This window comes from Apaloderma vittatum, unplaced genomic scaffold (assembly GCF_000703405.1).
Source record: "Apaloderma vittatum isolate BGI_N311 unplaced genomic scaffold, ASM70340v1 scaffold2451, whole genome shotgun sequence".
NCBI classification, from domain to species: domain Eukaryota; kingdom Metazoa; phylum Chordata; class Aves; order Trogoniformes; family Trogonidae; genus Apaloderma; species Apaloderma vittatum.
This window is the reverse complement of record NW_009698312.1, coordinates 75,789-88,589: the sequence shown is the minus strand read 5'-3', so window position 1 is coordinate 88,589 and position 12,801 is coordinate 75,789. Positions and strand designations below refer to the sequence as shown.

The 12,801-nt window shown below is 40.6% G+C and overlaps 1 protein-coding gene across 1 annotated transcript in view; it reads right to left on the bottom strand.

Moving 5' to 3' along the window:
- Positions 1-825: 825 nt before the first annotated feature.
- Positions 826-12,801, bottom strand: part of SPIRE1 (spire-type actin nucleation factor 1) — a gene marked incomplete at its 5' end in the record, with an annotated part of 66,810 nt that continues 54,834 nt past the window's right edge. Inside the window, 7 exons of the mRNA XM_009877953.1 lie at positions 826-1,352; positions 2,136-2,272; positions 2,361-2,388; positions 3,099-3,169; positions 4,695-4,832; positions 10,965-11,107; positions 11,715-11,805. Of these exons, the coding sequence (XP_009876255.1) occupies positions 1,100-1,352; positions 2,136-2,272; positions 2,361-2,388; positions 3,099-3,169; positions 4,695-4,832; positions 10,965-11,107; positions 11,715-11,805 (861 nt within the window). The remainder of the gene's footprint in view (positions 1,353-2,135; positions 2,273-2,360; positions 2,389-3,098; positions 3,170-4,694; positions 4,833-10,964; positions 11,108-11,714; positions 11,806-12,801) is intronic.

The window sequence follows — 12,801 nt, the reverse complement described above, 5'->3', positions numbered from 1 at the left end:
AACAACTAGTCTAGCACTCTTTCATGAGTGAATTAAAAAGGGAAAAAGAATTAAAAAAAGATTAAAGAAAAAAAACCCCCAAACAGATTGCTCCCAATCTGAGACAGCACTGTCCCAAATTTCAGCACAAAATGAATTTTTACAGCCAAGTTATAAACCCCAGAAAAAATGAGGTTATCAGTGGATATGCTGTCAGACTTAACTATAGCAGTATTTGTGTGCTCCACTATAATACAAATGTACACCTTTCCCACCACTTTCTCTGAGTAACCACAAGAACAGCTTTACAGGTATTGTTAAAATTAGAAGCCTCCCTTATTTCCCATCCTCCCCATAAACCGTACAGCTCTGTCTACTACTAAAATTCACTGCTACTAGTGGTCATCATCGTACATTCAGGATAGAAAGTAAACTACCAGAACCTGCTCAGGAGACACTAAGGCTTAAAAAGTACAGCAGCTCCGGGGAACGGCCAACCTCGTGGGTGAAGAGCTTTGTCGCGTCTTTTGCCCTAGAACACAGACACCGTAGAGTCTTGTGCTGAACCCTGACCTCAGAGCAACTGAAAACAGTTCAAACAAAGATGGTTTTGGCCACAGTCACTCGCACTCGGTGTCTGGCACGCGATGCAACCCTTCCCTCTTTCAGCTAGGACATGAGCATTACTGGGGTGGTAAAGCTGCCAATATGACTTACTGTTTGCTGCTGTGCTAACACTGACACTTTTGTTAGATTTGGTTCTCCATTAAACATCATGTTGTCAGCTCATCTCCTGAAAAATGATTCGAAGCATGGTTAAAAAAAGATTGAAAGCAAGAAAAGGCTTTCTAGTTTCAACGCACACGTACAAAAGAGGCAAAAATTTCAAACTATTGATTTTCTTCCAGTGCAAGCGGCTGACCCGTTGCGTATCATCCTGCACAGATCTAAACACAGCGTTCCGTGTCTCTGGGAACCGTTGGAGTAGGAAATCCTGCGATCTAACGCAAATTCAAGCCAGTCAAGTGAAACAAAGCAACGGAATGATAATCCAGTTTCAGTGACCTTGCTCATGGATGATGATCTCATGAAGACAAAAGCAAAGAAAAAGGCACAAGGCTCAGATCTCATTGATAGTTCTTTCAGAGGGGCAGTACTCAGAGGTTCCCGGCGATGACATGTAGAAGGACTGTGTTTTCCTTTTTAACCTGGCTCGCTTGTTGGCCAGAGACAAGCTGCGCCGGCTTGAATTGATGATTTCTGAGATAAACTTCTTGCAGTCCACGCACACCTCCATCGTGCTCCAGTCCTCCATCAATTCTTTGGGAAACTCTTCATGTGACTTGTCCACAGATTTGGACCTTGAGGTCAACCTGAAAGGCAAAAGGGCAGGACCTGTCACACAATTTAGCAGCACGGCAGTGGGCCCACGGGATGCCTTCAGGAAACAGCACATTAGAATGATCTTGATTTAAACTTGACTCTCTCCTGCCCAGAAACTGACACCGGGACACCAAACATCAGAGAGGACAGCTTCTGCCTGGTTTGGGAAGACTGTAAGGGTTGCTAAATGAGCTGACCTTGACACTGACCTTGGCAAAACCAACCTTACCAATAACTATAAATAGATGATATCTTTGGCTAATTTGACACAGCATCATACCACTAGTGATTCATGTCCAGGGTTTATACTGTAGATCCCCTCAAAAAGGAACATTTCTGTCATATTTTATTTCTTGGATTAAATTCGACAACCGTCAAAGATATAAAGATATAAAACCATTAGATAAGCTGATAGTATCAAAGTGAAAAAAAAATAGTGAAAAGTAGAATTAGAAAAATTAAGGGGGAAAAAATCTAATTTGTGCAAGCCATTGTTGAACTCCCATCCAGTGAGTGAAATAGTCGTCCCAGACTCAAGTTATTTTTTCCCTATAATGTGAAAAACGTTTAAGACATAGTGTTAGCATTGCTGTTCCTGTTAATCAAAGAAATAAGTGGAAGAGATCTGGATTTTCAGGCTCCAGAAAAGTTACTGTGAGAACATCGACAACTAAAAAACAGGTAGACAGCACCTTCTCAATGACTGGTAACTCGACACGAAACACTGAGGAACGCTTTGCAATAGGCACACGTGAGCCAGGGTTGTTTCTCACCTGGACATGCTCCGCAGTGAATGGTGGTGACTGGTAGAGGGTTTCTCCGGCCTCATAAAGCTTTCTCCTCTTTGCAAGGTTGAGGGGCCCAGTGAGAAGATGGGGAGAGTAGAATATGGCTTTGATGGCAACCGCATCTGTTGCAAATAGCAGAAGGAACATGCAGTATCATTACAAAGATCACAGCTTTCTACAGAGGATCCGACCACAGGTTTATTTACTTACTTTTTTGCAACACTGTGAGCAGACAGGCCTGTGTGAGAAAGCAAGAGCACGAATCATTTCATTGGGCTAAAAATACATTTAAATCAAGAATAAGAGATATTTTCAGGCATTAGAATCCTCCTCCCCCCCCTCCCCTTAAACAAACATTTTTGGTTTTAAAGCTTCTTCAGTGCAATAACTTTAATCAGAACATGAAGCCAAATCCAAGGAGAAATGCTAAACAAGAACTACAGCTAAATTAAAAAACAGAAAAGGAAGAAGTTGTTTATTCTCTGAAGAAACCTCCTTTGGTAAGTGAGAAAATAAGCTGGTGATTTCGTAGATCTCTAGACTTACTGTCTCACAGTTCAACTTAAAATTTTTCATTTTGCCTTTTCCCTTCTTCCCCACTAATACTCCAAAAATAATCCAAAAGGTAAACTGCCTCAGAATGCTTTCTCCAACAATAGAGATTATGGAACTGTTGCCTGGGAAATCTGAGTAAATTCCATCTCACTCTTGCATGAGCATAAAAGAACAAACAAATGTTTCACTTTCAGCTAGGCGTTTCAGTCCAAGGAAGCAATTCTGTCACTTAGCATAGAACTGGTTTTGCATACATTTTTTTTAACATCAACTGTTACAGAACTAAAACCAATCAACAGTATGCAGCAGAAACATTTGAGGGTTTCTAATGTACACATCAATATTCTTCCCTCTGAAACAGTACTCGTTTATTAACAGATATTAAATATTTACCTCTTACAGAACTGACAAGTGTAAGACCAGGTAAAGAAAGAAAACCTTCTTGTTCGACAGCAAAAGCAGAGCTAAAAGAAGAACAGAGTCCACAATGTTAGGCAAAATCCCACACAGTAATGAGACTTCATCTATCAGTACCTATCAAGCAAGATCTCAGTTGCAGAACTACATCCAGTTCTGGGGTCCATAATTCTAAGATTATATTGAAAAGATTGGCCCAGAATTGTATCTTCATATATTTAGAAACACTCTTTTATTTTTTTACCTAAATCAAATACTTGCCAGTTAATTATTTTTACTTCTCCCTCATTGATGATTGTATCATTACTACACGAATTACAATGGGAAAGTGAGAACAACAGCACTAAGGAGGGCAACTGTTACAACCAGTGAATACAACAGAAAATGGGCATAAATTCAGCCACGAATACATTTTGGCTGGAAATGGTTCCTAACTCTCTGAGTCATGTTCCAGGACTCAAAGTTTTGTCTGTGATAACATTTGATGATCTTCTTCCCATCCTACATTCCTGAAAACCAGAGAAGGTGCAGGAAAGAGCTATTACAGCTATCTCATTTGAGGAAAACCTGCTTTGTACTGGGATAATAAATCCCATCTATCTAGTTTATTCAAAGGAGGAAGGGATCACAGCTTAAGCGCATTTCTAGGAAGGAAAGGCACTGAACAATGAAGTTTTGCAGTTAAACAAAAGATGACACACTGAGATCCAGAGACTCAAGTGACGTTAGACAGATTTTGTCAGAAATAAGAATGAACAGCTTTAATAGTGGGGTAATTTAATTAAAGCACCTCAACTCTGAGGTTTGATAAAAGCTTATTCCTAAATTTTATATATCATGACAATAGGCAACATTAATCTAATGAATGACACTCAGAGATTCTTTTTCCTTCTCCTTAGATGTATTAAATCTTTAAATTAAATCTGCATACTAGATGCAGGTAGTCCTGCAGATAAAATGCGCTGTCAAATCAAAATACACTTTCTGAAGTGTACAAGAAGCACAAGTCAAAATGGGGAGAAAAGGACACTGCTTCTGTTAGTAAATACCAACTCCCAATCTGCAGTTCACAGAAAAAAGCATGTTAGTTAATGAGATTCTCTCTTATTAAACCTCCTTCTGGGGTCACATGTTGCCTGACTTCTCTGAAGGCTTTCACTCCCTCTTCACTTGACAGTAAGGATTCATATGAAAAACTGGTAGTTTCCTAGTGCTATCTGTAATTCTGTTTTCTGGAATAGAAAGGCTATGCAATACCGCAGAAGGCATGGCGACAGAAATCGCTTCAGCCAATGACATTTAAAGACATACACATGCAGATATGCTCTGATAATTGCAAATGTTACTGCATTTTTTAGACGATCCAAACAAATAAGTTATTTCCATAAAATGGTTCGATGTTTCTGCACATAGTTCAAGAAAGCTGACCTGTGGGTTACACGTTTATGGGGATGTGTGGTGGCTACCTCTTCTTTTTTTGTAATATAGGGTAAGAAACAAGCGTGTAAACAGAAGGCTTGTGTGACTGGCCTCCCTCAATAAGCTGTGGAGCCTCCATGGACTCAGACCTACCTTTCCTTTTTTGAGAGCAGTGTAGACATCTTTATATTGCTGGTACTTTTCCAGCTCTGCCTTCACCAGCACCTGACGGATGTGCATGACCTCCTCCACTGTCAGAGCTAGACATTCCACTGGGTAACAGAACTCCTCCTGGAAGTCGAAAAAACCGTGTTATTTCAAAGCCAAAATGGCTTCTTCCAGACTTTAACCTAGACAACCAGCCACCTGGTTAGTAACTCCAGAAACAGAGTTTCTCCCTTCAAACTGGAATAGCACTGGCTCACTCATGGGCATCACGTGCGTCCCAAACCATCGGAGACTGTGTAAGTGTGATCTGAACGGTCGGATGTTCAGACCTCACAACAGTCAGTTTTCTTCATCTTTCCTCCTCAACCACTCAATCCTTCTCTTAATTTGTCTTTTATTACGAAGATTTGATTCCAACCAAACAACGTTCAGGTTTATAATTTGAAAGGGAAAAGGCAATTTGGCAGATGGCATTACTTTTAAAGTACACTGTTTGAAGATTCACAATTTCTATGAGTCTTTGTGATGCCCAGTGTGGCCAAGGAAAACTGTTAGTAGCCCACTCTAGCAGAAATTTTTATTCAGTGGTACCACATCTTGGTGCTCACACGATCAGAATTCCACCAAGACTACAAACAAGTTAAGTCTGTTCCGGCAGAAAAGTTCTCCTTTCTGCCCCAGGAAAGTAACAGCAGCAATTTAAACTTTATAGAATAATCTTCAAGTATAAAGCAGGAGAATTGGTTTCCCAATGTTTCGTTATTAACTGCGGAGACTCAGAGACTAACAACACGACTTTTGACTCTCAAAATTTTGCATCCGTTCTGTATTACAGCACTTAGGAGAATACTGAATAGAACAACTCCTGAATTTGGTACCAGAGAATAAAAAGCAACAACCCAATTTGTAATCCAGCCCTGTAGCTGATTATACATTTCCAACAGAAAGACAGAAACCTCTGTGGGAACTCCTGTCGCTTTATGCTTAGTGAACCTTTTCAGTCAGCCCAGAGGGGCTACTGTGCAGTAACGACAATGACAAGTAACGCTCTCTGAATAAATGAGGGAAATTTCTCCTGCAAATACAAAGACGTGGCTGACAGTTTGGAGATCTCGTTTACAAATTGAAGTGATGAATCGGATTAGTAGCGAAATGCTCCGTTTCCATGTACTCAGAGGTCTGTTCTGTCTTTCCATTAGATTTAAAAGAAAAATCTCTCTACGTTGCAGACCTGGCAAACATTAGCATTTAGGAACCACCACATTTTTAAGAATTGTTGTCTTACCTATCTAGAAAGGGAACACAAAGAAACTTCACTCTGTTTAAGGTACCCCACAAAAGACTAGAATTGAGTTAACTTTGTTAGACTTGCCAGCTAAACCTTTGGGGCACAGAATCACTACTTTTCTGGAAGGAACAAACTACACCCCCAAAGCGACCGCAATTTGCTCTGAGGTGTAAAACCGCACGGCCAAAACAAAGTAACTTCTGTTCCTCACGAGCAACTTCAGAGCTCACCGGCGGCTCTCAGCGTTTCATTCCGGGTTCTTCCCATAGCAACTGCCCAGCTATGGAGAAGGCACGGCTGAAGGCCGGGGCGAGACGGGAGAGGGAAGGGGGGGGGAAAGCGAGAGGCACACAATGCTGGCACAACCCCCCGATTCTGCATCGTGGGAGACTTGAGAGAAAGCGTCCGAGGTGAATGAGGCCGACTGAAGGCTGGTAATCAATCAGAGCTTTAAGGCCTTTAGAAACACATCTCTTACTTGAAACTCTTCCTTCCCCCTCACGAATGCCCATTCCTTTAATTTACAGAACGATGATGTCGGGGAATATTGCTCCTTTGACGAAAGTCTGCGGCTCTGCTACAGGTGTGGAGCAGGCACTAGGGGAAATGTGCGGGCCCGTTGTTGTACCAATCGAAAATGGTTATCGCCACAGCAAATAGAAATAGCTAGCAGGCAACAGGGGAAACATAGGAAATGTTCACATGTTTAAATGCTAATGTTTTAATTCCAGAAGTTACACAAGGACAACAAAATGTTAATGCAACATTAAATGAAAGTTAAATATTATGCTGATTTCAGAAAAACACTTGATTTTTTTTGCCTTCCTTTTCGGAATAGGAGTAAGTACACAAGGAAATCTTTCATTTCTACGCTACCCCTAAGGCATTGAAATTAATTAAAATTTTGCTACGCACTGACTAAACTTCATTAAACAGTGATGCTTTGGAGTTATTGCTCAAATTTCCAACAATAATCTACACTCAAGTTAGGCAGCTCCAAGTGAGAGAACTTCAGCTCTCTGCAACACCTGCATACAACAGAACATACTAAAAAGAAAATGTGGTTTGAATGGTCTTGACTTTCTGGAATTGCACTCAATACTCATTTTAATATTAAAGATATGTTCTTATTTTTAAAGGGGAAAAAAGCTTACTTCAAAATAGTATTCTGAATTTGAAGTTTCAAAAATCCTCATGAGAATTGACTTAACACTTGGCAGTTTTACCATATACACCACAATAGCTTAAGGTGTATATGTGTAGTTGTGTTTTTTTAACTCAGGAAAAGCAGGTAGAAAGAATTACATATCCAGAATGTGAAATAAAATGCTTTATAGGTCATTCTCAGCATACACGCATCTAATAGCTCCTTATGATGAATGCATTTTTACAATAAAATATTCCTTGCAAAACTTTTCATTAAGTGACGTCACTAGGCATTTGCACGAGCTGTCCCAGTAAGCTGCAATGTGAACAAGTGCCGGATTGGCCTCTAAATTCTGCAATTTGCAATTAGTCAAGCACTCTAAACTGACTGCTTTTGCACTCTAGAAGTTTCTTAGAAGTTAGCTGGATATCTCAACTGTAAAGCCCCAAGCAACAGGTTTTACACTTTCATTTATTTGTTGAGACAAGAAAAAGAAGGAAAAAAATAAATTATTCGCATTTAGTTCTACATAGGGGTAAATGGAAGAGTTTTTCTTTTCAGTGGATTTGCCTTTCCTAGTAAAGAGCTATCAGTTATTCTGCAAGTTCGATATGTTAAGTGTGCTGAGGATCAAAACTACATGTAGGTTTTCAAGGAAAACAAGTTGTAAATGTCCTTCTAATCTACACAACATATCCTGTTAGAACCATAAAATCTTATTCTTTTCAACATAGTCCAAGGATTACAACAGTTTTGCTGGATTTTTGCTGCAGGTCTTCACATGCTGTAACATTTAAGGTCTGTCCCATTGACAATCTCGTGATGTTGCATTTTTAGTTTGCTGTCCTTTCAGAACTGATTTCTTTTCCCCGTGAGGTGATTGAAGACACACAAATATCCTACACACATCAAAATCAACGTCAATCAGGTGCAATGTCCCAGCTTAAGCTTTAATTCTTGCCACAGTTTAGGAAGTGCTCCCCCAGGAGGGAACATGCTGGTGAAGGTGATTTCCAAAGCCAGCAAAAAAGAGGCAAACCTTTGCGGGTTTCCACCTGCTGGCAAAAGCTCTCTCACAGAGATAGTACATAGCCCCTGCCACCCCACACATGGCTGCTTCAACGGGATGAGAGCTGAGCAGAGAAGCTGTTTGCATAGTTGAAAAAAGTGGTCTGAAAGTCATCCTTGGAAATAAACGGGTTATCCTAGGAACCTGAACAATAGATAGGAAGCAGAGAAGCGAATGCTGTGTATAAACAAAACCATCAGCTTTGGTCCTCTGGGTTCGGAAAAAAAAATAATAACGATAATAGTAATTTAAAAAGCAAACAGACTACAAAGGCATTCATATGGACATCTCGGGACACTGGCTTCATCTCACTGACTAAGCTCCAAGCCAGCTCACTACGGTGAGCACACCACCAGGCTGACACCCCAAAAAATCACCGAGCTGCCCTGCCTTTCCACGTAGCGCTAGTAGGGTGACATATCAAAAGGACTACGTTTGGCATCGTTCTGAGTCTGTTACCCTCCCCACCTACTTAAGTTTGACTCCCTCTGTCTGATGAGACGCCAGGTCACAAAACCATTGTTAGTATGCAAGACAGACCAGTTTCTTGCTAATCCTGCTAAGAGACTGTGGCAAACTCCTGCCTGTTCGCACTGACGCTGAGGGCTATTTATTGACGAGGTCTTTTTCACCTTGGAGAGAAAGTGCAGTCACAGGAGCAGGCGATAAGAAATGAAACTGCATCAATCCTGGAGGAAGGGATGAAGAACTGTGAAGTCAAGTAAAAAGGAAATAATATTCTCCACTTCTTAAGAAGCGCTCACTCCGGGAACAGCGACGTTACATACGCAGCATCTGGCCCAGCCACTGGAAGAGGCTGGCATCCCTCTGGGGATGGAAAGACTTGCAGTGAGCACAGGCATGGAGCTGGGCCAGTGCCAGCATATCAAAAATCATCTACTAAAACTAACAGAAGTATTGTGGGAGTTGTCTGTCGCACCCTAGAGGGCACTATTGCCAAGTTGAAGAATTAGCTCTCTAGGCATCAGATAAAACAGATTCTTATTAACAGAATATCATTTCACTACTGATTTTCCTTCTTTCTCACTTCATAGCCAAAACCAAGCAAGATGACAGTTCTCTAAAGATAAAAAACCAAACCCACAGAAAAAACTCCAAGCACAAAAGTAACTAGTAAAACCTTTCCCATTTTCCCCCACATTAGTCTGATGTACCTAATGGCTTTTTTTTTTCCTTTTCCTTTAGTATTTTTAAGGGGGAGTTAGCATTTCTGCAATGCTTTTGTTTTGTATGCATTTTTCTAGACATATGACAGTGAACAAACTGACAGAGGGAAAATATGTATGTGGTCAAAAGCGTCCTGTTAACTTGGTTGACCTATTTAAAGTAACGGCCTCACATAAAAGATTTTTAAGTTGCATGATGCCCTGAAATGCATATAAGATCAATACTACAATGTAATATATTTATATACACTAGAAGTGCGATGGAGCAAATGCCTCACTGTAACACATAGTGCTTTCTCCCTTCCTCCCTTTAAACAGCACGACTGCGAACAACTCTGGGTCTATCAGAAAACAAAGCCTGTGCTTCCACATACAGAGAGCGTGGCAGGTGATCAGCACAATCCACTCTACATCACAGTGCCCTCAAACACAGGCTGACAGAACTCTCCAGCTTGGTTCTGGTGCAACATGTTCCGCTCCAAGTTCACTTTGGCAGGAGAAGTCTACTTGGGTTGTGCGTTTATCAATATGCTACTACCTGACCTTCATCTGGAATGAGAAACTACATTCTGTCTGGAAGGACGTAATAAAACACGCAGCAGGCCCTCTGAAAAGAGGAGAACGAAGCATGTTGGGGGAATATTTGGAGACTATTTTTTTGTTACTATTCAACTTCACCATCTAATAGGTTTGGATCCTGGCCACCGTCTCCTGGGCCAACAAAAACACTCTTCAAAGCCCACTAATGCCACTGCACTACAAGATGGGGCAAGTGAATATTGCCTTCCTTTCAAAACTAGGATGTGATTATCAATTCCTCCATTCACCAGCACCTCATGGGGCATAAATGTGAAACCCTGCTGGTAGGAAAAAAGACAAGGAACAGATCTTACATGAAATTACAAAGCACTACTCAGTATGCCAGCATAAACAAACCAGGATTTCATACCCTTTGCTGTTTATACTCTGTTGGAAAACTGCTCTCAATTAAAGCTAATTGATCAAATATACTGTTCTTTCTTTACAAGCAGTAATACAGGCTTTTGCCCCAGTAAATTCAACAAAGCAACAAACCTTGATTTGGATTACTGAAAGAATTTTCATATTGTGTATAAACATTACCAGACAAGTTCTTAAGGTGGGAAGAAAAGAAACCATTCCATTCATTGAGCCATTAACTAAAGTATCTCCAACAGCTAAGAAATTCCCCCTAATCCCAAAATAGATCCACTGCTTTGGAATTGTCTCTATTCAAACGGAAAATGAGTAAGGTGAAGTTCGTCTGTTCTTTATTCTGAAATAAAATCAAGACACGTGGCTTTGCCCAGAGTTCTAATCAAAGTGCAAATGTTGTCTGAGACACCTGTACCTGGGATTTTGGATAAATATTCTAGAGAGACAAAGTTCAAATCTTGCTTTCAAAATGTTTTTTCTAGCCAAGGGCTGTTTCTGAACTGATGAGTTTTCTTTGAGTCAAGGTCTAATCACACTGAAGCCCAGTTTTAATTTTCATTATATTCTTAGCATGCCTCTTTTTCTCTCTCCTACCACCCACTCCACTTACAAGTGACCTGGAGCTCTGCTTTGAAGGTGGAAGGAACTGTCTCACATTGGTTGGCGTTTCCTTCTCAATGGAGTGTCGTCTCTGAGGTGGCTGCCGTCGCTCAGGCTGAGGTGTAGATGATATGGGCAAGAACTTTGGAGGCACTAAAGATTCAATTAGCATAAAAAAATCAGTTCTTGTAAGAATGACTGTTGGTTAACATTGCTCAGTACTTAAACTAGCCACTGATTTGCCAGAACTCCCACTATTGGCAGCTAAAGTTACACATCCATAGTCAGAGCACCTCCAAGACAGGCATCTCATTCATCACATTCTCCAGATCAAGAGAGCAATAACACTCAAAAGATCAGCAAATGTAGGCATTCTACTGCCCAGTTACCACTGTATACAAATTTGGTGTCTGAAGGTATTGGCTTTTCCACTTATTTCCTCGTCGTGCACAGAAAATAAGTGCACAGATTACACATTTCATTACAAAATCTTTTCAGTGAAACTGAAACACTTCCTCTATAGTTCCACATCAACTTCAACATGAAACTTTGTTTCACAAAGACTTCCACATATAGGGGAAGCTAATGCCTTCCAGTCATTAATCACGTACTCAGTAGGTTCTAGGGTTCAGCTTTGGTGTCTTATTCCATTAACAACACTCAGCTTCTGCTTTCTATAAAATTTTCAGACAAAGTTCATAGAACAGAAGACAACAGAAGACAGTAAAAGCAGCCACGGGGCTCTCTAACCAAAACTCACTCTTTCTGCTGCTGGTGCCTTCTTGAGAAGGGTCTTCCGCTTGTGAGGGGGAGATGCTGCTGCTACTCGCTGATTTGTGCACTGATTCTTCCTGAGTGGCAAGAGGAAGAGAAACAGAATTCCTCAGGGATTGTTTTTTCTTCTCTTACCGCATCTTAGGCACACAGAAATCACAAGCTATCGAAGTTATTTTGCACCATTCAATCACTCAAAGCCCTAAAAGAAGTCTTGAGAAAATCACTGGCTTTACACAGCACTGAGTAAATTGAATTTTCAAAACTCAATTTTTTAAGAAACTGGAATAAATGGTATATGATTGGAATTCAGTGTATTTACCTGATTTAACTATCCCATGAAAGAACAAGATCAGAAGAGAGGTGCCTGAATCTATTGTAACCTGTTAATTTTTCTCACTGTATTCAAGGATGTCTAAGGATTTGCAGCTACAGCAGATATGTTAACTTTGTATCTCACACCGGCAAGGAATTGGATTTCTCTGGTCTCCAAAGGAATGAGAGCCGCTCATACAAGTGACTCAGGTAAAGAAAAATTAATCTGATCTCTGTATTTAACCCCTAATCCTGGTGTGTTTCTCCTTTCTTCCATATTTAAAAGAAATCTTATTCATTATATAAGCATGTTTCATCACAACAGCCAAGAGCAACTCCTGCAAGATAAGTGAAATGGGCTTTGACTAACACCTTTCAGCTATCAAAAGCATTACATACCCAAATCATTAAATCATTTGCTTTCAACTAAAACCTCTGGCCTCAGCTACCAGATACCAGCAAGATACAGACCATCACAGGCACCTCTCAAAGGAACAGAGTTGAAGGACTGAGCATGAATGCTCTTTAGCTCTAATGTGAATGCTTTTAACCAAGGAGACATACATCGTTTACACTGTCAGGATTTACTGATTAAACAAGTAACCTGCTCTAAAATCCAGCAAGCAGCTGAGCTTCTCTCCCACAGATTTCCTTAGCTACGTGAATCACAAGCTGGAAAACCTCTGCTGGCTGTAAGATTGCCTTCTTTGGTAACAGCAAGCCAGAAGAGCAAAGCTGGCAGGATCCCCTCAAGGAGC